The sequence below is a fragment of the Natator depressus genome, chromosome 1, assembly GCF_965152275.1.
Source record: "Natator depressus isolate rNatDep1 chromosome 1, rNatDep2.hap1, whole genome shotgun sequence".
NCBI lineage: Eukaryota > Metazoa > Chordata > Testudines > Cheloniidae > Natator > Natator depressus.
Window position 1 is genome coordinate 213186049 of NC_134234.1, and position 24584 is coordinate 213210632.

At 48.5% G+C, this 24584-nt stretch overlaps 1 protein-coding gene and 1 long non-coding RNA gene across 5 annotated transcripts in view; one reads left to right on the forward strand and one right to left on the reverse strand.

Annotated features, from left to right (window-relative positions):
* LOC141975056 (antigen WC1.1-like) overlaps positions 1–24584 on the reverse strand; it is a 66708-nt gene that overhangs the window by 10234 nt on the left and 31890 nt on the right. The window contains exons 4-12 of the mRNA XM_074935223.1: positions 23698–24012; positions 22933–23244; positions 16988–17305; positions 11427–11555; positions 10131–10445; positions 7920–7982; positions 7519–7833; positions 7089–7124; positions 5303–5440 (exon numbers count right to left, since the gene is read on the reverse strand). Of these exons, the coding sequence (XP_074791324.1) occupies positions 5303–5440; positions 7089–7124; positions 7519–7833; positions 7920–7982; positions 10131–10445; positions 11427–11555; positions 16988–17305; positions 22933–23244; positions 23698–24012 (1941 nt within the window). The remainder of the gene's footprint in view (positions 1–5302; positions 5441–7088; positions 7125–7518; positions 7834–7919; positions 7983–10130; positions 10446–11426; positions 11556–16987; positions 17306–22932; positions 23245–23697; positions 24013–24584) is intronic.
* On the forward strand, positions 5927–13472 carry LOC141975110 (uncharacterized). 4 transcript variants are annotated; one of them, XR_012635861.1, is made up of 6 exons: positions 5927–6065; positions 8120–8255; positions 8873–9012; positions 9384–9575; positions 9976–10047; positions 11400–13472. It is a non-coding gene; the product is annotated as an uncharacterized LOC141975110 (long non-coding RNA). The 4 variants fall into 4 exon arrangements; XR_012635860.1 differs by lacking the exons at positions 9384–9575; positions 9976–10047; XR_012635859.1 differs by lacking the exons at positions 8873–9012; positions 9384–9575 and having other exon boundaries at positions 11465–13472.

The window sequence follows — 24584 nt, forward strand, 5'->3', positions numbered from 1 at the left end:
AAAAGAGATGATTAAGGGGTGATATGAAACTATAAAATCGTGACTGGTGTGGAGAAAGTAAATAAGGAAGTGTTATTTACTCCTTCTCATAACACAAGAACTCGGGGTCACCAAATGAAATTAATAGGCAGCAGGGTTAAAACAAACAAAAGGAAGTATTTCTTCACACAACACACAGTCAATGCCTGTAGAACTCTTTCCCAGAGGATGTTGTGAAGGACAAGAGTATAACAGGGTTCAAAAAAGAACTAGATAAATTCATGGAGGATAGGTCCAGCAATGGCTATTAGCCAGGACGGGCAGGGATGGTGTCCTTAGCCTCTGTTTGCCAGAAGCTGGGAATGGGCGACAGTGGATGGATCACTTGATGATTACCTGTTCTGTTCATTCCCTCTGAAGCGCCTGGCATTGGCCACTGTCGGAAGACAGGATACTGGGCTAGATGGACTTTTGGTCTGACCCACGATGGCTGTTTTTATGTTCTTATATAAGGGTAAATCTACACGGCAATCTGGAGGAGTGATTGCAGCACGCATAAACACATCTGAGCTGGCTTTGATCGAGCTAGCCACATGGCTGTGTCAGCACACACAGCAGCACAGGCTAACCTGCCGTGTACAGCCTCGCCTGGGAGCCTGGGTGCACGCTCCAGTGGCTAGCCCACGTCACAGCCACGCTGACGCAACTACACTGCTGTTGTTATGCCAGCGAGCTTCCACCGAGCTAGGTAAAAGCTGGCTTGGGTATTTCTACATGTGCTGCAATCACACCTCTCACTGCAGTGTAGATATGCCCTAAATCCCTAGTAGAACTGTCTGATCTCTTTGGCCATTATCACCCAAGCTCTTTTGCAGCATTTCTCCTTCCTCGTACCCTCCCTCCTGCTGTATCTCTCTATTCCGGATCTTTCCCTCACATGGATTTTCTGGTACTTTTCTAAATGGAATCTCAACATGTTATTTTTCTAAGAATACTTGAAATCTCTTTGTATTATTTTCTCCAGTGAGGCGGAGTGGCCTCCCTCCCCACTTTAGAGTGAGGGACCACTACATTACCTCCGGTGGGCAGAGCCAAACCTGCCCTGCCCCCGTCGCCGGAATTACCAGGGCAGGACAGGAAGTATAAAGGGAGGGCCTTGCATCTCATTGGAGTGGGAGCTAGGGAAGGAGACAGAAGTCTCCAGCCTGCTGCAGAATTCTGGAGCTGGACCTGCACCAGGCAGCATCCTGTCCCCAAAGGAGACCGACCCTGGAGAGAAATTGCCAGCACTGCCATCGGCCAAGTACCCCGACGAGACCAAGGACCCGGGCACTATGGAACCCCTCACCCAGACGCTGGTAGGAAGTAGACCAAGGAAACTGGACTTTGGTCCCATTACACTGTCAAAACCCGAGTCAACATGTTTTAGCTGGATCCCTGCTAACCCAGTGGCGGAACAGTCCGCCAGTGTTAGGGCCCCGGGCTGGGACGCAGTGGAGTAGGGTGCGCCAAGGTCCCCTCATCCCCTGCTGCCAATCCCATCCCTGGGGTGGCAGCCTCCCCACGTTAGGCCAAGAGGTCTGCTGTCGGCCAGAGCCAGGTCATCAAAACTGTCTGTTTGGTGCTCTGCCCTGCCTGAGGGCCTGAATCCCTAGCCTGTTTGGTGCTCCCTGCTCTTCCCCACCCAAAGAGCCAGAGCCCCAGACTGTGTCTTTGCTGCCTGCCTTAGCCAAGAGGCTTAGGCAAAGCCTGCTTCCCACTCTGCGCTGCCCAGAGGGCCAGAGCTTCCCTTATCAACCATGAACTGCTGGCTGTCCCAGCCAGGATGCTGTGGACTAAAGACTGTTTATACTCCACCCCGCCTAGAATGCCAGGGCTCTAGACTCTTGATTGGCGGCAGCTCTGACAGGAGGCTGCCAACTCTAGACTTCTTACAGATCGGCCCAGCAAGTGGGACCCGAGCCTGAGTGCTGCTGCCTGACACAGTGAGAGGGTGCGGCCTCCCTCTCCACTTGAGAGCAAGGGACCACTGCATTTCCCCTTTGTATTATTTCTCTGTCGTCCCCACTAGTTTCAACTCCTCCCAATGTAGTGTCATCTGCAAGTGTCACTGCTGTGCTGTTCATTTCCATGGCCAGATCATAGCTGAAGATATTAGATATGACAGGACTTAAGATGGTCCCTGGATCCCGCACAAAGCTCTCCCTGACATGTACACCTTGTGCAGGTTACAGGGCTGCTACTAGCAGGCCAGACTTCTGTACCAGACATGCACTGGCTACAGAGCTTCCGTGCAAGAGAGGTACACACCAGATGTGTTCACCATAAGATACCTTAATACTCCGACAGGTATGGCTGAAGTTAGTTTAAACAAGGTATGTTACACACAGTGTCACTTAGTGGCTGAATAGTATAATACAGTTTAACCTTCCATCACGTCTCCCCCTTTGCGTTCTACATTCCTACCATTTACAACATTTACTTTATCATGCTATCTTTATAGTTGAGCACAGATCAGTCTATTAAGTGTCTCTTGTTAGTATATAGGTCTGTCTCTTAGCCTAGGATAAAATTTTGGGTTTGACTTTTGATACTTTTATATCCTCCTTACGAATATGTATGAACAAAGAATGAAAACACTGTGTGTTGCTTCCAGATGGGGTTTATAGCACAATGAAAAGAAATAAGGAAAAGAGTTAAAGTGTTGCTGGGAATGGTGGGAGTTTAATATACAAGCGTATACTTGAAGACTGCCTCAACCCTTATCTCAAGGCAAGGTCAAGCAACCAGACGGGAGGGGCGGGCGGGAGGGTGGGCAAACATAAGAAACACTAAAAAGCCAGAGAAAAGGTGACCCTGGCTGAAATATAACCTTACTCCTTACCCCACCCGTAGGGTACAAAAGAGGTGGTACCAAAGTCCCCATACTACGATCCTCCAAAACGGAACATAACCATAAATTGTAAGGGGTGGGACCAAGGGATATAATTAAACCTGCTAAGAAAAAGAAGGTGGGAAAAAGGACAGGGAAAACTCTGTGGCATACAGAGCTATGGATATGCTTGCCTGATTAACCCCACTAAACATTGCATTGCCTGCACTTGGACTATGGTCTTCTGCTTTCTGATTGCATGATAAGAACCAAGAGAGGGGCGAGGGAAAAAGCCCTAACATCGCTCAGTGGTACTAGTTTTCTAATTACCCAACCCAAACACGTAACAACTTGGTCATCTGGCTTTCCATCAGTAGCAATGACTGCCTGAGGCCTGTTTGGAATCTCTGAGTTTTCTTCCTCTTGTTCTGCATCTGCCATCTGTAGAGTTTGCTCTGTTGATTGTTCTTTCTGAGGTACACTGCATGCTCCAGCATTTTATCTTGAGTTTATTTGTACTGGGTCTCCTTTCAAATATCCATCTTTCTAGTTCTTCCGCTTTTCTCATGAGGCCCATCATGGCTGCCACACTGAGGTGGAGAACGCTGTTGGTCTTTGATCACATGCACTCTGAATGAGAAGTTTTTCTCTTTGAAAGAGATTTCTGTGGTGAACTGTCCCATGCAATTCAGAATGCCTCCAGTGTTAGTCAGAGCTGTGGCAGGTAACTTCATCTCTGGGAGGGGTTGAAGGTGATTGTTAGGCCCTTCTGAGATGACTGTTACATCTGCTCCTAAGTCCATTTTAAAGTCCATAGTGTTTCTCTGAATGATCAGTTTCACTCTCCAGGCAGGCTCTGTATCTTCACACAGGATAGATCCAAGAAACAATAGCTCTTGATTGTCTGTCTGGAATATGAATCAATTCCCTGACTGCGTTCATGTGGCAAACAACTGCAAAAAGTCCATGTTTCGTGCATTTAATATATCCTGAATGTTTGAGTGGAATTTGTTCCTCTTAGCCAGGGAGTTCTCCCTCTTTACCTCACCAGTTTTATGGTATTAACTTGTTTCATTCAGGCTGTGTTTGTTAACAGCTTCTAATCCATTTGAACAGCAGTGTGTAGGGTGAAGTCTGTTTTGAATTGTAGCTCCTGTGAAGGATTTTTATCTGTTAACCCAATAACCAGCCTCTCTCTGATGTTTTCATGTTTGCTGTTCCTGAATCACAGTTTTCAGCCAAGGCATGCAGAGCTCTTATAAACTATTCAACATTTTCCCCTAGTCCTTCAATTCTCTGGTGAAAACATGCCCTTTCATAAACCACATTTCTCTGAGGGTACAGTAGAACCTCAGAATTACAAACACGTTTGAATAGAGGTTGTTCACAACTCTGAAACATTCATAACTCGGAACAAAATGTTATGGTTGTTCTTTCAAAAGTTTACAACTGCACATTGACTTAATACAGCTTTGACACTTTACTATGCAGAAGAAAAATGCTGCTTTTAACCATCTTAGTTTAAATGAAACAAACACAGAAACAGTTTCTTTACCTTGTCAAATCTTTTTTTAACCTTTCCCTTTAATGTTTTTAGTCGTTTACATTTAAGACACTACTGTACTGTATTTCCTTTTTTTTTCTTTCTTTCTTTTTTTGGTGTCTGGTGCTGCCTGGTTGTGTACTTCCAGTTCCAAATGAGGTGTGTGGTTCACTGGTCAGTTCTGTAACTTTGAGGTTCCAGTGTATAAAGTACGCATCAAACAAAGCCAGAACCCTTTCATAGTCATCTTTGTGCCTGTCTTCAGGAAAATCAAAGGTTGAAAGAAATGCTCTGCTTGCTTCCAAATAGCACAAAGTGAACACCATACCTGTAGAGCTTCAGTTTCCTTATGGAGTTTTGTAGCAATCTGAAATCTTGCAAAATGCTGCTTCTAGTCTGTCAGTTGTGAAGGTTTGTCAAAGCTGAAGTTCTCTGGTCAACGAAGAGGGAGATGTTGATGAAATCCTGCAACCTGTGTTGCTTTTTTTTCCTGTCTCCATCCTTCATTGCTCCTCCTTCTGTCTGCAACTTCTGTTGCTCTCTTCCTTCTGTTTTTCTTCTCCTCTGGCACTGCTTAACTTCGGACACCATGTCACATACACCTTGGACATGGTAGGTGGCAAGGCTGCTATAAGCAGGTCAGGCTTCTGTACCAGACATGGACTGGCTACAGAGCTTCCTTTCTGGAGAGATATTCAACAGATGTATTCACAATAAGATCCCTTAATACTCAGCCAGGCATGGCTGAGGTTAGCGAATGTAAGTTGTTACATGCAACACCACTTCGTGGCTGAACAGTATAATACAATTTAACCTTCCACTACACTGCCAACGCCCCACCCCCCTTAGGCACAGCTCCACCTGCTATTTCAGAGGCATTTCACACAGTGACACCAAGCAGGACCCACCTCTGCGCTCTGCCTTGGCACTTCGCACCTGCGCCCCCAGAATGATTAAGACCAGGCAGAGCAGGGCTCCCAGGATAATGCAGATGACCACGGGCACCGTGACTCTTCCATTGTCGGTCAGAGGGCGGCGCGGGGGAGCTGGATGGAAATGAACATGGAAGAGGGAGAGATTATCCTGTGGGAGTCCGGGGGCCCCAGGGATCTCCCCAGTCACTCATTGCAGGGCCCAGGACAGCAGGGTAACGGGCTGGGACACAGTCTGTTTGCCATGGAGGCAGCTTACAGGCTGCTGTTTAAATCATGGGCCCTGCCCTGTCAGCTGGAGCCAGCAGGCAGGAATCCTCTGGCTCAGCATAGCCTGCAGCTCCCACCCAGGTGTCATTCACCCCTAGATTTCACAGGCCATGTGTAAGGGGACTGTTGGCCCCTTACTAAAACTCGGTGGGGGTGTTTCGGTTGGCTAGCTCCCAGGACCAGAAGGAAGGGGAAGGGTTGATAGGAAAGCAGGACCCTGAGACTGACAGTCCCCAGGAACAATGGGGAGAGGCCAATGCCCCAAGTCAGCCTGATTGACAGGGCGGGCAGGCTAATCAGGGAGTCAGGAGGACAAGGTGGGTCCTGTCCTGCCTGTGAGCTGGATTGCCTGGGTCAGACAGAGTGGGGCCGAGCTACGAGCTACGGAGAGAGCAGGGGCCTGAGCTGAGCTGCGGAGCAGAGCCGCGCCAGATCCAGAGAGAACCAGAGCAGCAGCCCGGGGGAGCAGGTCAGTGCTGGGAGCAGAGTCACAGGAGACCTGTGCTGGGAGCAAAGCTGCAGCAACCAGATCCGGAGGGGCCGGAAAAGCAGCCCAGGGAGCTGGAGGCAGAGCAGCAGCAGCGCTGAGGCAGAGTGGGGCAGGAGCAGGAGCAGGAGCAGGAGCAGGAGCTGGGGCTGGGGCTGGGGCTGGAGCAGTCTGAAGCCAGGCACGGTGAGGAGCTGAGGAGAGCGAGGGGGACCCTGGGCAGCGGGCCCAGAGCAGGGAGACGCCCCCAGCCAAGAGGCCTGGCAGGCCAGACATGGAGGGGGATCGTAACCCCGACTGGGCGGGGGCGATGCTGGGAAGAAGGGTCCTGCCACGTTCAGCCTGAAGGCCTGTGACCACCCCCAGAGCAAGCGTCCGACCCGCAGTATCCCTGCAGCACAGCCAGGGCCTGGGCAGGAGGCCTGGGACGTGTGAGGAACAGACTGAACTTCCCTTACAGTCCAGAGACGCTGGTTGTGACGTCCCCGTGCCACAGAGCAGGGTGACGTGTTTTCCTTTAACCTTTCCCACTTTTTCCTTATTTTTTTAAATCAATTGCTGTTTAATACACTGTATTTCCTTTGAACTGCATGTAACGATCAGTGGATCAGGGAAGCATCCAGTGCAGAGAGAGCACCTGGGAGTGGGGACACCTTAGCCCCTGCCCTAAGTGACCGCAGCAGGGTTGGGGGTCGACCCCCCAGGAATCCTGGGCCCAGCCTTGTCGGGGTTACGAGGACTCTGCCAGACAGGAGCGTGGAAGGGGAGCCCTTGACGTCAGGCAGGCCTCTGGGTAAAGGAAGGGGGAGCGAGGACTCAGATCCTTCGCTAGCCCATTTCACTGGGGTGGTGTATAAGCCAGGAAAGTTCCCCACAACAGCGGGACCATTCCCCTGCTTACTCATGGCAAGGAGCTCCTGTCCTTAGGCTACAGCTTGCAGCTCATCCTCTGTGACCCTGCACCAGGTAAATTTTAAGTCTTGATGGGAGCGGGGGATGTTTTACCTGTTTTACTCAGTGATGCTGTCGTCTCTGTCACACCTGCAAAGGGAAAGGGAGGAGAGTTGGAGTCTGGAGCGAGGGGGAGGTGATGTGTTTGTCATTGGGTAGCGTCCCCCTCAGATCTCCAGACATCACTTCTACAAACTCCCTCAGAGCAGCACAGGGTCTGTATGTTAGTGATTTAGGGCCCACGTCCCCCTATGCTGACTAGTAACAAACCAGCACACTGGGGGTCTGTGATGGACGCAGGGGTTATGTGGGCTGATGTCTGAGCCAACATGGTCCCACAAAGCTTCCACCCCACAGCATCCATGATGCTTCTGCACACAGGAGATGGGAGGGCCTGGCCTGTGACCAAGGGCGGGCGGGTAATTGGACCCATCCGCCTTCCAGAAAATTACTGCATGTAGCAGAAACATCTCCTGTCACTCACCTGAGCAATTCACTGCAACATCTTCCTTGTGACCACAGTTGCTCTCACCCCAGGGCTTGGCAGGACAGTCCCAGAGAGATGACTCTGTCCCTCTGCAATTCAACGTTTCTATCCAGATGGGACCAGTCCCCTCACCGAATACAGCCTCGCCTGGGACTGGTACAGCGGATCCACAGCCCAGTTGTTTACACACAACGTTAGCATCCGCCATGTCCCAGGAGTCATCACAAACTGTTCCCCAGAAGCCACGGTACCAAACCTCCACTCTCCCCGAGCATCTGTCCTCTCCTCCCACGACACGTAACTTCTCCTGATCTGGAAATGCAGAAACCTCACATGTTACTGGGACAGCTGGGAAAGTCCTTCGGGACCAAGAGTGAGACAGTGAGAAGCAGAAATACCTGTGCAGCTTGTAGAGTTCGGGCATTCGGTAAACAGGGTCTGAGGTGGTTTCTCTTTTTCTCCTATGCAGAGAAAATCATTAAGTGAACAGACCGAGAAGAGTGTATGATGTAGGAGAGAGTAGGGCTTATCTGTATATTAAACCCCTAAATTTCAGCAATTTTATAAACTTAAATCTAAAATCTATTTTGTTTCATAGCTAATGGATTCGTTCCTCAGTGGATTCTCTGGATGTTGAAATCTTTATTCAGCTCACTGCTGGTGTGTGCGCGTTTGTGGGTATCTGAGTCTGTTCCATCCACCCTGTGTACAGCTGCTCTTGACCCGGTTTGAAGGTAAGCAGATCTGTCAGCTGAAACACACCCACATTATTGTGAGGATCCAGAGACAAGAAATGGTGGTATTAGAATTGAGGACTGTACCTATTGGGTTATGGGAAGTGGGCACCCGCTCCGGCCCTGAAGGGGTTGGAAAAGCCCTGCAGAGGGCTGGGGCTAGGGAAGGAAGTAAAACCCCAGCTGACTGGGGGAAGTGGCAGCAGCTGGGGGCCACACCGCAATCAGGGCCCAGATGGCTCTATAAAGGCTGTGAGCCAGAAGCCAAGAGAGACTACTCTCTCTAGCTCTGATGGAGGGACCTGGCTGTAGAGATCTGAATAGAGGACCTAGTTTGGAGCAGGACTGGGGAAAGGCCAAGGGAGCCGAGGAGCTCCAGCCTAGGAAAGCTGCAGGCCTGGTAAGGTCTATTAGGTACGGGGGTTACTGGGGCAGCCACGGGTGGGCAGAGGCAGCAGGTCCAAACCCAACCTTGCCGGTTGGCTCATACTGCAGTCTGCCCCGGGGTGCAGGGCTAGCTGGTGAGTAGCAGGAGCCTACGACTGAGGTGAGGTAGGGATAGTGGGTGGGGGGGCTCCCCTGGGAGGGGGAGACCCAGAACTGTGGGATACCGCCAGGGGGCAGCACCCAGTGAAAGGGGCACCAGGGTCCTGGAGGGGACACGGGAGCCAGCAGCAAGGCGAGACACCGGCCTGAAGAGGGCGCTCCGGCGGCTGGAAAGCTAAATCCCAAGGACAACCAGCAGCAGGCGCCACTGGTGAGTCTGCGCCCCGGTTACAAGGACTAAATGAGACTTTAGATCTGAAACAGACTCTCTCACCTACACGCACAGACCCACTTTTTGGGAATTCTGATCCTGACCCAGATTTCACAGCCTGGGTGTCAGGAAGCAGGGGCTGCAGCAGAGCTAGTCTCCAGGCTACTTAACGAGCGCAGCTGGACTGTATTAGGCTGCCTGACTGGTCATACTGCCTGATTGGTCAGCAGTCCAGCTCTTGAGTCCAGCAGCCACACCAGCATTCAGCAACTGCTCAGAGCATTTCCCACAGCTAAGATACCTCATTTTCCTGTCTTGTTCACAGTCTTGCTGTTGCCTTGACCCCAGACTTACCCCTTGCCTTGCTCCAGGTAACCTGGTCCTGACCCTGAGCTCCGATTTCTGCCTTCGGCTCTGGCCTCTGGCTCTGACCCTTGGCTCCAATTTCTGGCTACCAGCTCCTGCTCTAACCACTGGATATGACTCCTGCTCCAACCACTCAGCATGACCACTCACGTCCTGGTCACTGACCTTGGGCCCATCTCTGATTGTTCATCCCAAAAGTACAGCCACAGAGATTCCCAAATGATGCTTGCTAATGGGAGGCATTTGCAGTGGTGCTGGAACAATTTTTACAGTTGGGGTGCTGAAAGTCTGGTCCCCAAAATTTTACCTTGCCCCTTCTTACCCTGTCTGTGCTCCCTCTCCCCTGAGCTGAGGCCAGGACTGGGCTGTGGATCGGGGTAAGGTGACTCAGGCTGGGACCACACCTTTCGGGGCTAGTAGCGGGACCGTGTCTGGGACCAGCAGTGGAGTGCGGGGCCAGCAGCCGGGACCCCACGCAAACTGATTAACCCCTTGCACCCCAAGTTCCCGTGCCTATGGGCATTTGTAGGCTCTCACTAGGTGATTGCACCGTGTAACACACAGCTTGTATGAATAACTCCCATGTTTGTTTTCCAGGTGCTATATTGAGAATTGACAATGAAAATATGTCTGTCACTACTGTGAATGTAAAACTGTCTCTACTGAAAAGTAAATACATTCAAAATTTCTATCACACTCTTTCAATGAGTAAATGATGGAGTGGGTGTGTGCACAGAGAGTTTCAGAATTACCACTGCAAGAAATATGGGTCTCTTCTGCTCGGTTATCACAGGACTGCTGTTTCCATATGCCTGATGGGCACTGCCAAAGGGACCTGTGTTGCTCACTGCATGCAACATGGTCCAGCCATGTGGGACCAGAACCTGCTCCATATGCAAAGTCTCTTGCAACCTGCCCTCTGTCCCCACAGTTCAGCTGTTTGCACACAATTACTGGGGTGACTCCAGACATCTGATTGGAGCAAACACTGCCCCACGTCCCATTGTAGAAAACCTCCAGCCGCCCAGCACAATCACTGTCGCTCACCAGCCTCAAATCCGTGAATTCTAGAAGGAAGTGCACAAAAAGGGAATTTAAATTGTCTGATTCTGAAATGAACTGGGGTGAAGAGTGAAATCCCAGCGATTGCTCAACCCAAAAGTATAGCCACATCATTCTGCAGGAGCAAGTGCAGAGAGAATCACTCTAAGAATGAGAGACTCTCCTGGACACCATGAGACTATTAGAAATATAATGGTCACCGCTGAAAAGTCACCAGTTCCCAGCAGTTACACACACAGACACCTGCAAAACAGCAGTGACTGCCCTGCCAACACTAGAGAAATGCTGCGATATCTCCAATACTCCTGGGTGGGAACTGATGGGAAATGGTGACTTTCTAATCATGACCCCAGTCGGTAGGTAGAAGAGTAGAGTGACCATATTTTCTCAAAGGGAAAACGGAACTCCCCACAGGGGGCCCAACCCCAAAACCTCCCTTCCTCTCCCCCACACAGGGGGGGCCAGCCTGAGTCTACCCTCCCTCCCACCTACACAGGGACAGCCTGAGGTTCCCCTATCCCCTCAGCACGTGGGCCAGCCTGAGCCCCCTGCCACCCACGCGTGCGGGGTCAGCGTGAGGCCCCATTCTTCCATCCTGCGCGCACAGCGGCCCAAGACCCCTGCTGTCCTCCCGCGTTGGGCTAGCGTTGCCACTGCCCCTCCTCCCCCCACATGTTCCTCCGCACTCCGCTAGGGGGCGCATCCCACTTTTTTGGCAAAACTGTGCATGTGTCCAATTTGCTCTTCCCAACTCGTGATCCGTTGGCAAGAGGAAACGAGAGAAATGCCCAGTTTTGCCAAAACAGTTGGGACGGCCAGGGCAGGCTTAAAAAAGAGAGTGTCCCAGCCAAAACGCGCTGTATGGGCACTCTACAGAAAAGACAGTGAGGGAGAGGCTCTATCGTTCTCAGCTCTCTCCTCAAATGTCTGCCCCCTCCATTAAATCCCCTGGTAACCAGGCTCACGTGAGCATTCCCGGACCAGACCTGAGCAGAGAACTCCCGCGTCCTCTTTGTGTCTGCAGTTGTGCTGGCCCCAGCCCCTGGAAGGACACGCCCAGAGATCGGATTCATTTCCAGAGCAGTTCACATCATCCAGCCAGATCTGCCCGGATCCTTCCCCGTAATGAGCAGAGACAGTTGCATTGATGGCGCGTCCACATCCCAGTTGTTTGCAAGCGACATTGGAGTCTGACAGATCCCAGGAATCATCACAGACTGTCCCCCAGCTGCCATTGTAATAAATCTCCACTCTCCCGGCACAGCGACCTGCCCCATTCACCAGTCTGATCCGCCCGCTTCCTGCAGGGATAGATCCCAGCTGTTAATATGCAATATGATGATTATTAAATAGCTTCCATGCAAATCAATGATGATGCTACAATGGCTGAGATATTGAAATGCTTTTTAAAATCTGTCTTTAACAAGAAACACAGAAACGGAGAAAAGCTGAGTAAGAAAATGAGGAATACTTTTTACAGAGCACTATTGATAAACAGTATGTGAGTGTAAGGGCCTAAGTCTGAATTCCTTACTCATCGGAGTAATCCTTAAGGGACTCATCATATGGGTCAGAGCTATTTGTGAGACTAAGGGTTAGCGGAAACAGCCCTTACTCAAAATCTTGAATATTCTCAAACAACTCTTAAATGATAAGCATCAAGGTGTTCAAGGAATTATTAGGCAATTAATTTACCCAAAACCAAATATTCTTTTCAGTTGTTACAGAATGGGGAGGGGGTGACACTGGCTGACCAGGTCATGCTAGAGTGTATTTAGATCAGTTCACTTGTGTAGATTAAAGTAATGGTTAGATGTATGCGTGTGTATTCAGATGTTTAAACTTTATGAAAACTAATGGAACGTTATGGGTATTGTTTCCGCGTGTCTATTCCTGTCATAATGTAATGCCAAACATTTACATGGGAAATACACATGTAGCTAAATAACACATCAAATAAATTTTGTGAAATGTGGAGGATTTAAGGACTTTAACAGAAAATGCTAATTTCAAAGGAAATAGCCATTATGAATAAGGTCTGAGGTCAAAAATCTAAGTGCATTTCTCACTCCCTGTCATCAAAGGAAAAGCCCACCTGGGTAGATTGTCAGCTTGTTTTCTTATGTTCTTATGTGAGAAGAAGATATAAATATGGATTCAAAGAAAGATCCTGTATCTCTGGACTGTTTGGATTCTAACAGAGAAGAATAACTGAATGAGAAGACAGAGATCCCCAGAGTTATTCTGGGTAGCCCTGTGTGATGGGGTGAGCTCCCCACACTAGCCCTGTAAGAGCTGGGTTGGGCCAGGTGGGCCCAATCTGCTAATTACGCCGCAAACGGTGGAGGTTTAGGCCGGAATCAACTGGTTAGAGAGAGTCTCACCTATTCAGGAACAGGTGGGACCTATAAAGCCAGGAAGGTGGCTCCGGCTTGGGGCTGTTGGGAAAGACTGCAGTAAGGCAGACAGCAGTCATGCCCTGGGAAGAGGGAGGAGTGTTTGGGGGCTGCAGGGAGATAGTCTGTAGTTATTCCCTGGGAGGAGGATTCTTGGGGCTGGCACACCCAGAGTGAGGAGGGGAACCAGAGTATAGGAAGCAGTCATACAATCATAGAAGATTAGGGTTGGAGGCCATCTAGTCCAATGCCCTGCTCAAAGCAGGACCAACCCCAACTAAATCAGTCCAGGGAAGGAGCAGTGTGGGCAGAGGGAGGAAGCCCAGAACTGCTGAGCTGTCCCTGGACTGGATCCCAGAAAAGAGGGCAGGCCTGGGTTCCCCTACTAGCCACTGAGAGAGTGGCACCAGGCCAGTGAATGGGAAGACAGCCTAGGACTGTTGATGGACTGAATCCCATCAGGGGGAACACTGAGTGACCTAGCTGGAGAGCTAAGTCACAAAGAGGATGCTGCGGGTCCTGGAGCAAGAGGCGCTGCAGACCAGAGTGAGAGTGATGGTATGCAAACTGTGGATGGGCGTTGGCCTCGAGAGCTAATCCCCAGAGTGACCAGGAGGAGATGCCAGACCGGCAGTGAGTGGAGTACCTCATGACACCCTGTGAAAGACTTTGGGGAAACTGACAGTTTATTACATCACTGCCACCATTTGGAGTTACAAACTGATTTCCTTGTTGTTATATTTTACCTGCTATAGCCTCTCAATAACCCTCGTTCTTTCTTCTTAGCTAATAAACCTTTAGTTATTTACTATAGAACTGGCTGCCAGCGTTCTCTTTGGAGGAAGTTCTGGGTGACTGACTGGTCCCTTGGGACTGGGAGAAACTTGGTGTGGTGTGATGTTAGGATTAAGTGACATTTTATCACAACTTCCAGTTTGTCTGGGTGGCAGGTTAGGCGGTCTGTGACTCCACAGTGAGACTTGTATAGTGATCCAGGAGTTCACGTTTGTGAGTAACTTGGTGAATCATAGAATCATAGAATATCAGGGTTGGAAGGGACCCCAGAAGGTCATCTAGTCCAACCCCCTGCTCAAAGCAGGACCAATCCCCAATTAAATCATCCCAGCCAGGGCTTTGTCAAGCCTGACCTTAAAAACTTCCAAGGAAGGAGATTCCACCACCTCCCTAGGTAACGCATTCCAGTGTTTCACCACCCTCCTAGTGAAAAAGTTTTTCCTAATATCCAACCTAAATCTCCCCCACTGCAACTTGAGACCATTACTCCTTGTTCTGTCATCTGCTACCACTGAGAACAGTCTAGAGCCATCCTCTTTGGAACCCCCTTTCAGGTAGTTGAAAGCAGCTATCAAATCCCCCCTCATTCTTCTCTTCTGTAGACTAAACATCCCCAGTTCCCTCAGCCTCTCCTCATAACTCATGTGTTCCAGTCCCCTAATCATTTTTGTTGCCCTCCGCTGGACTTTTTCCAATTTTTCCACATCCTTCTTGTAGTGTGGGGCCCAAAACTGGACACACTACTCCAGATGAGGCCTCACCAGTGTTGAATAGAGGGGAACGATCACGTCCCTCGATCTGCTGGCAATGCCCCTACTTATACATCCCTAAATGCCATTGGCCTTCTTGGCAACAAGGGCACACTGCTGACTCATAGCCAGCTTCTTGTCCACTGTAACCCCTAGGTCCTTTTCTGCAGAATTGCTGCCGAGCCATTCGGTCCCTAGTCTGTAGCAGTGCATTGTATTCTTCCGTCCTAAGTGCAGGACTCTGCAGGTGAAATCTAATTCTAGAACACACCACCAGTTTGGGGTATCTGCCCTTGTTTTTTGAGCCTGCCTGAGTTAGTCACTTACAGTGGTGAGCCACTCCAGACAGCATGACAGCAGGTACCAGAACATTAGAGAAAAGTAGACTTGGTACCACTTTATTTTACAAATAAAGGGAAAGACAGGCAAATTGGATCTGTGTGTGTACAATAAAGTCCAAGACACTTAGGGCCTAATTCTACCCTGCTGAAATCAACTGTGAAGCTCCCACTGACACAATGGGAAAAGAAATGGGCCCTTAATGTGCTGTAGTTACCCTGCAGTTGGAATGGGGATGAAAAATATCAGTGCAGTAACATACAGTGCATGATATAGGGACATAGTTAAAATATCTGTTACTTGTTTACTTTTACTGTTGGACCTGAATGTAAATATATACCAGCAAAAAGAACAATAGAATTATCTTGTACAATAGTCATGTACAACCAAGAACAATGAAAAAATCCCATCACAGATGTTTTTTTCGTTTTTTTTTTTAACCTTTAAATGAAGGAAAATTGCAGTTATAGGATTAGGACTTCACAAGGTCACATTATAAAATCAACTTTGATGTATTTCCTAAGTGACAGAGGGTTAGATTCACAAAGGTACGTAGCTACCTAACTGCCTCTTTATAAATACATAATATATAAATCACTACATATTTATTGTAGCAGGGACTTGACTCTCCCATATCCCAGGTGAGTGCCCTGGCCACCAGTTGGAATCAATCTCTAGCTTTTTTTCGGATTCAGTGACTGATTATTTGTACAAAGTGGAACATTTCCAGCAGGAGAGACCCACCCCAGCACAGTCTAGAGTGACTAGGGCACTCACCTGCATTCACGTCCCTGCTCCAAATCAGGCAGAGCAGGGATTGAATGTGGATTTCCCACTGCCCAGTTGAGTGCTTTAACCACTGGGTCCTGTGTAAAATGGGGAGATGAGAGAGCTGACCTGGCTTACGTGCCTAGCTCCAGGAGTGGGTTCATGGCTGAGGTCCCCGAGCAGAGATAGGTGCCTACCTCTACCTGTGTGTCAGGGGGCTGAGGCGTTGATCAATGGCAGGTTGGCAACAAAATAACTTTGTGTATCTAGGCCCTACTCCCTTCCTTGGCATTTCACTGCTGGCAAATGTAGGTGGTTCCCTGTTCAGCTTTCTGGCTTCTCGTGCCTAACTCTCCCCATGCATTGTACGGGGAGCTGGGCATGTGACTCATGGCTGAGGATCCCATTCGCTGGCAAGGCACCTAGGAATCAGGCCTTGCAACGCCCAAGGCCCTTGGGGGATCTACCCCAGATTTACTATCCATGGCAGCCTTGGTCAAAACAGGTTGCATATGACTTCCTTTTCTTACTATTGTTTTCTGATTCAAGACAGCATGTTTTTTTAAGACTTTAACATAAAGAAGCCACTAGATACACTAGAGCTGCTTGGAAATTCATCCTTTTCCCCACAAAATATGAATAACCGTGAATATTTTTCATGTTCCACAAATAAATTTGGGATTTTCATAGATCTGTCAAGCGATTAAAAAAAATTAATCATGATTAATTGTGCTGTTAATAATAGAATACCATTTATTTAAATATTTTGGATGTTTTCTACAGTTTCAAATATATTGATTTCAATTACAAAACACAATAGAAAGTGTACAGTGCTCACTTTATATTTTTTTATTCCAAATATTTGAAGTGTAAAAAATGAAAGAAATAGTATTTTTCAATTCAGCTAATACAAGTACTGTAGTGCAATCTCTTTACCATGGAAGCTGAACTTACAAATGTAGATTTATGTACAAAAAATAACTGCATTCAGAAATAAAACAATACATTTAAATTGGTATTCTGTTGTTTAACAGTGCAATTAAAACTGCGATTAATCATGATTTTTTTTAATCTCGATTAATTTTTTTAGTTAAATGCGTGAGTTAACTGTGGTTAATTGACAGCCCAAGTTTTTCAACAGAAATCTGAACATTTTTAATGAAAACAAACTATTTGAGAGAATTTGCAATCTTATTGTGAAGATTTTTCAAAGGAAAAAAGTTTTGATGAATTTTTTTTGAACAGCTCTAATCCATAAAAATATGAGAGAGAGACAGAGAGAGAGGTTGCTATCGTGCATTAACCCTATACCATGGCTATGCTTTGTTCTGTATATAATCTATTTTTACTATAAATCGGTCCCAGTTTGAACATCAGATCCACATCATTTCAAGGACTGCTGAGATCACAGCACAAGGTGGGGTGGAGGCAGGCCCTGGGGTGGGTCATGTTCCCATTGAACAAGGACAGGATATTTATAAGATTTTCACACTAAGTCACCTGAGCAAATGACACCAACGTCCTCAGCAATTCCTGCCTGGGTTGTCTCAGGCGGGGAGATGTCACAGAGAGTCAGACGAGTCTCATTTCCTCCACATCGGACACTTTTAAGCCCCACGGGGCCCCTTCCTCGCTCAGACATAGGGGGGTAATAAGCTTTCTCAGCGACTCCGCACTGGAGCTGCCTGCACACCACGTTGGCATCGTCCATGTCCCATTGGTCATCCAGGACTCTGCCCCACACACCACGGAGGGAAATCTCAACTCTCCCACTGCATCGGCTCTCTCCATTCAACAGTCTGAGCGCCTCAGAACGACCTGGGCTCACAGAGACAAAAAATATGCTGAATAACACTCCCTGCTGATACTGCATTAGAAATAATACACAGGTGTGATGTGAAACACAGGTTTCTGTGCTGAGTGGAAGGTAACTCTCACCGCTGTGCATGATACAGGGAACAGCCTCTTTCAAGGGTTTCATTTGTCTGTCTACTCAGAAATGTAGGAGGTGACGGAAGGAAAGAATTCCCCAGCTCTGAGATCAGATCTTGCACGATGTGGAGCGCTCTCACCTCCCTAAGGAGTCAATGTGACTGGAGAGTGCTCAGGAACACCTGGCAGATCAGGCCCCTGGTTTCCAAAATGGTCTGTGCAAAAGTGCTCAGTGCTCACCCCGCACATTGATAACATCAGCGCTGTGAGGTAGCTGTGATTTACAACAGGAATCAAGGGATTGGCCTGCAATGAGCTTACCAAGCGCCCCACTTCCCTGCTGCAATTCCCAGATCCAGACTTCCAGGACACATGGCTCCTTTAAAGAAAACCCTGCCCTGTTTGTCCCTGTTCAGTGTACATTGGTGGCCTGCGATCACGGCGTCAGCTCCAAACCCATAAGGAGCTAACACAATAAAGGCTTTTCTGCACTCAGCAAGGATTTTCCAGGCCAGGTCTGCAACTGTGGACACTTGAGTTTCCTTTCTCACAAAGTCTAGCTATTGGCTTGGCTGGAGATGATGCTGGAGAAGAGAGTGACCTCTGGGCAATGGGGAAGAAGATCCCATTTTTTTCTAAACATATATATTTTTCATTTTAAAACTTTGTTCACTGTGAGCACATAAAGATGTTGAAGTTCCTCGTGGGAGAAGCGAAGACCCTTTCTGGTGATTAGGTCATTGGAGATTTATAAAGTGTATGCGGCACCTTACATTTCAAAGGAGCCAAAGTGCTCCCAAAATGTGATCTGTAAACCTGTCAAATCTTCCTAAATATATAAAGAGTTATAAGAATATACATACAGAGGACAGTAGTGACTCCATATTTAAAGATGAGATTAGTATTACACTTAAGAAAGGTATTTAACTACTCTGTTTTTTATTAAAGTTGTGTATGGTCTGATTCTCACATTAAGACTCCTATACTCTGAGCAGGTGTAAATGAGCCCTTAGGGTTAGTAAGAATTAGGCCCAGTGTAATCTCCCCTTACTTCCCGCACAGAATCTCTGTGTCAGTGTGACCCACATTCCTTGTTCTGCACCATTTGACTTTATTTCTCTGACAGGAAGCGAAAGATGCCATGGGGAGGGGACATAGATTTTATCTGGATATTCTGGGCCTCTGTTACGTTATGGGCAACCCCACACCCTAGTCACCCTCAGAGGACAGAGCTAGAGTGCAGGGTCGGGGGGGCGGGGAAGGTTATAAATACAGGAGCTGAAGGGCTTTTATACGCTTGAAAGGCTACAATGGCACAGCTGCAGCTGCACCTCTGTAGCCCTTTAGTGTAGACCCTACCTCTGCCGACCGGAGGGGTTCTCCCATTCCTATAGTTCATCCACTTCCCTGAGAGGTGGTAGGGAGCTTGACAGAAGAATTCTTCTGTTTACCTAGTGCTGTCTACACTGCAGGGGGTGGGGGGGGGTAGGTTGGCTTCATGTCTCACTCAGGGGTGAGGATTTTTCTTATCCCTGAGTGATTTAGCTGGGTCAACCCAGCTTTTTAATGTATACCGTGTCGAAGACAGCCCTGTGGACTCAGTGGCTAAGAGATGTATCTGCTGTGAGGGCTGATCCCAACCCCTGTACCACCGTGGATACAGAGCAGTGCTATGCCAGCTTTATTTTCTAAGGAAGCCCTCCATTGGGATAATGTTTGGTGCACCATGGTGTGGTCTACGGACGTAGAGGGAGAGCTGGGGCAGTATTTGTTGCTGTGGAGACCACAGAGACTATGGAATTTACATTTAGCTATCAGCTGACTGCTCTAAACTGGGATTCTGTCTCAGTTAAAGAGAGAGAACGGGGCAGCACTTGGTGAGGTGAGGATTTGTGAATTCTTGCCTGATTTAGCTGGGTTTATGGGGAGAAGACAGTGCTCTATGGAGTGAGAGCCTTACAGAGATCCAGGGAACAGATATTGTAGAGGCTGCTTCCAATCCTGGTACCACATTGAATACAGGCTACAGATTTCTGTTTCACCAGCAACTGAGAGACCCAGTCAACTCTTAACCCAAGCCTAGGGCTGGAGCGCTGCCAGCTGCTAAGATCCCCAGACTGTTTCGTTGCTCACCGAGTTCTGAAGTGTTTGAAACGGCTGAGGTGCTGCCATTTCTCAAGCTCTGAAGACCCACTACATGTTACAACCACACTGCAAAGCCTGCGAAATCATCTCTAAGAGAAGATCAGTGGGGAATGTGTTTGGATGTTTGTGCTGAAGTATAGAACACGTTAAGTTGTAACAGAAACAAATGGAGGAAGGTCTGTATAAGGAGAACACATAGATTTACTTTCTTATAGCTTTTGTTTAAGTGGCAAAGAGTCCTGTGGCACCTTATAGACTAACAGACGTTTTGGAGCATAAGCTTTCATGGGTGAATACCCACTTTGTCGGATGCATGTAGTGGAAATTTCCAGAGGGAGGCATAAATATGCAAGCAAGAATCAGGCTAGGGTTAACGAGGTTAGTTCAATCAGGGAGGATGAGGCCCTCTTCTAGCAGCTGAGGTGTGAACACCAAGGGAGGAGAAACTGCTTTTGTCCTTGTCTAGCCATTCACAGTCTTTGTTTAATCCCGAGCTGATGGTGTCAAACTTGCAAATGCACTAAGCTCAGCAGTTTCTCTTTGAAGTCTGGGCCTGAAGTTTTTTTGCTGCAGGATGGCTACCTTTAGATCTGCTACTGTGTGTCCAGCGAGGTTGAAGTGTTCTCCTACAGGGTTTTGTACATTGCCGTTCCTAATATCTGATTTGTGTCCATTTATCCTTTTACATAGGGACTGTCCATTTTGGCCGATGTACATAGCAGAGGGGCATTGCTGGCACATGATGGCATATATTATCATAGAATCATAGAATATCAGGGTTGGAAGGGACCTCAGGAGGTCATCTAGTCCAACCCCCTGCTCAAAGCAGGAGCAATCCCCAACTAAATCATCCCAGCCAGGGCTTTGTCAAGCCTGGCCTTAAAAACTTCTAAGGAAGGAGAGTCCACCACCTCCCTAGGTAACGCATTCCAGTGTTTCACCACCCTCCCAGTGAAAAAGTTTTTTTCTAATATCCAACCTAAACCTCCCCCACTGCAACTTGATGACATTGGTGGATGTGCAGGTGAATGAACCGGTGTTGGTGTGGCTGATCTGGTTCGGTCCTGTGACGGTGTCGCTGGTGTAGATGTGTGGGCAGAGTTGGCACTGAGGTTTGTTGCACGGATTGGTTCCTGAGTTAGAGTTACTATGGTGCAGTGTGTAGTTGCTGGTGAGAATATGCTTCAGGTTGGCAGGTTGTCTGTGGGTGAGGCCTGGCCTGCCTCCCAAGGCCTGTGAAAGTGAGGGATTGTTGTCCAGGATGGGTTGTAGATCACTGATGATGCGTTGGAGAGATTTTTGCTGAGGACTGTATGTGATGGCCAGTGGAATTCTGTTGGTTTCTTTCTTGGGCTTGTCTTGCAGCAGGAGGCTTCTGGGTACACGTCTGGCTCTGTTGATCTGTTTCCTTATTTCCTCGTGTGGGTATCGTAGTTTTGAGAATGCTTGGTGAAGATTTTGTAGGTGTTGGTCTCTGTCTGAGGGGTTGGAGCAAATGCGGTTGTACCTCAGCACTTGGCTGTAGACAATGGATCATGTGGTGTGTTCGGGATGGAAGCTGGAGGCATGAAGGTATGCATAACGGTCAGTGGGTTTTCGGTATAGCGTGGTGTTAATGTGACCATCACTTATTTGCACCATGGTGTCTAGGAAGTGGACCTCCCGTGTAGATTGGTCCAGGCTGAGTTTGATGGTGGGGTGGAAGCTGTTGAAATCATGGTGGAATTCTTCCAGAGTTTCCTTCCCATGGGTCCAGAGGATGAAGATGTCATCAATGTAATGTAGGTAGAGGAGGGGCATGAGTGGATGAGAGCTGAGGAAGTGTTGTTCCAGGTCAGCCATAAAAACGTTGGCATATTGTGGGGCCATGCGGGTGCCCATAGCGGTGCCACTGGTCTGGAGGTGTATATTGTCACCAAATTTGAAATAATTGTGCATGAGGGTAAAGTTACAGAGCTCAGCAACCAGTTGTGCTGTGGCATCATCAGGGATACTGTTCCTGACAGCTTGTATTCCATCTATGTGTGGGATGTTTGTGTAAACAGCCTCTACATCCATGGTGGCTAGGATGGTGTTTTCTGGAAGATCACCAATGCACTGTAGTTTTCTCAGGAAATCAGTGGTGTCATGGAGATAGCTGGGAGTGCTTATTCATAGTTATTACAATGTTTTCTGTGTGCATTAAATGTTTGGTTTACTAAGGCCATGTCTACACTATGGGCGCTACAGTGACACAGAACTTCACTGCAGCTATGCCGCTGTAGTGTGGATGCTTCCTTCAGTGACAGAAGGGGTTTTACTATTGCTGTGGGTAATCCATCTTTCCAAGTGGTGGTAGCTAGATCAATGGAAGAATTCTTCTGTTGTTGTCTACACTGGGGGTGAGGTTGGCATAGTTATGTCACTCAGGGATGTGACTCCTATTGATCTCATTGATGAAGGCTGCGAAGTGCCTAAATCCTTACTGAAAATGAAACGTAGGCTCTTAAACCAGTTAGGCATTGCCATGCTGAATGGAGCAACAGCGAAACAGCTGTAAAAATCTGGGCCTAGCCACTATGGATAGCCATCAGATGACGTGCCATCAGTCAGCTATGGCAGTTCTCTGGTGTGGCATGGGGAAGCCGATGAAGATCTTTGGAGAAGCCTGCAGGAAAAAGGATCCCTGCAGTATTTGTGTTGCATTGTAGAGGAGGATCTTCATCAAAGCGCCAGCTGCTCTCACTAAGAGCAGGATCTTTGTGAAAGTTCCCAGATGGCTCAGAAGCCAAGCTCTGGAGCCATTTGAACGCTTTCCTGAAAACCGGGATCTTTGGCAAAGAAATGACTATTTCTATGAAGTGCTGTGGGGAATTAATGATCTACAAACATACACACCCACTGAGCAAGCTCTGTAGGTGAGGGCTGCAGCCCACCAGCACACAACCCAGGATGGGCAACGGGGGAAGCATTTTGGCCAGGAACACCGGGGGAAACACTTACTTTTCCAGAGAGTGAAATGGGATTGTAATGGCCCCACAGCATGGATGAGATCTCTGCGTATAGGTTGCTTCTGCAACACCAACCTCAACCTGATGAAGGGCTGAGTCAGCCCTGCTGGGACTGAGGGAATCTGTGAATCACAAACCCCAGGTTTATAGCACAGAGCCATTCTCTCCGGTTCACTCTAGCCTAGTGCTAGGATCCACCTTGCCACCCCTCATTGCACCCAGAGGTGTCTCTGATCTGGGGAACTTAAACAAAGAGAGCAACACTCCGATACCCCTACTTACCTTGAGTACTGTAGTCAATGGGACTACTCATGATGATCCTAATCTGGGCAGTACATTGCACTATAACTAACATATACACGTCTATATTAAACTTACCTGAGCAAATAACACTGGCCGTGTCTCTGGGGGAGCAGGCTGCGTTGCCCAGGGCCATGCGAGAACAATCCCACAGACAGGGTTCAGTCCCTTCACAATGAAAAGTGTCGCTCCATACGGTTCCGCTCCCTTCCCCAAAATGGGCTCCTCCCAGGATCGACTCAGCGTATCCACAGTTCAGCTGATGGCAGAGGACGTTGGCATCTTGCAAATCCCAGTGGGAGGCACAGAGGCTTCCCCATGTGTCTCCATGTTGGATCTCCACTCTCCCGGAGCACTCGGTGCCGTTCACTAACCTGCCGCCCAGGCACCCTGAGCACAAGGGAAAGTGAGTGTCGAGGTGGCTCAGTGATCAGTGTTAATGGCAATGGCAGGGAGGGGAGTGGGGAACAGGAAGGGATTGTTGCTCTTGTTCAATGCTAGCAGTTACCCTGTGGGGGCTGTGGGACTATTCTACACCTTCACATTCACGTACTGATACTCGATCCACATCTGTTAGTTCGAAGGCAGGACAAGGGGCAAGAATTTGGCTTCCTTGGTACATTCCATACTCAAGGCACCACAAGCATTTCACTGAGGGATCAGTTCCAACAGACTTGGCTGGTGCAGGGACAGGGCTCCAATTTATGGGCCAGTCCCCACCTGGTGTAAATCAGCATAGCCTCACTGAGCCCAATGGAGCTTGGCTGATTGACACACTGTGAAGATCTGGCTGAGGATGTTCCCCAATCCCCAATCCTTTTCTTTCCCATTGCAGCTGCTCACCTGAACACACCACGCTGGCTTCACTCCCAGGGGGACACTCAGTTGTGCCCAGCGCAGTTACAAGACAGTCCCTCAGGCGGGATTCATTCCTCTCACAGCCAAACTTGCCGTTCCAGACAAGCCCGTCTCCTGTGCCAAAGAGCTGCCCTGCTGGAATCGACAGGGCGAATCCACAGTCAAACTGCTGGCACAGGCTGTGGGCAGCCTGTAAATCCCACTGGGAGTCACAGAGGGTTCCCCAGGCGCCTCCGTGGAGAAGCTCCACTCTCCCCGAACACCCTGTGCTGCCGTTTGCCAGCCTGTACCCGGCATACCCTGAGAAGAAGGAGAAGGGAGATCAGAAGGACATTTCTCTTGAACAATTGTATCCAAAGATGTGACAAAGGAGCCCCAGTGACCTGGGATAATTAACTAATAATTACTTCCCACTTTACTGGGCACTTTGTAAATGAGGATGTTCAGATGTGATTATCAGGTTCTTTCAGTGCAGGCGTTATTGCTCATATCTGCCCTTTGTGGGAAGTCACACAGCACCCACCAAACTCTGCCCCGGCATTTACGCCTCTGGGGTCAGGGTCATGCCTGGGACAGATTGTCTTTGGCTGAGGCCAGTCTCTGCTTTGGTGGTTCCAGAGTGCTGGTCAGGAGTCTGGAGCAGCTGCCCCTAAGTTATCACACAAATGCCATTTGAAGAAACTGGGGTTCTCAAGGGTGCTGAGTCCTAGGTTACTGGAAGCTTACTGAATCAGAACAGTTGCACTCAGGGGTCTGACTGGGAATAAAATACACAGTGGTGATATTCTAGCTCAGTGACAGCTCTGCAACAGTTAAGGTTGAGACCAGCTTTCCTTCAAAGCTAATTTTTTCTAAGTGCTCTAATATCTGCC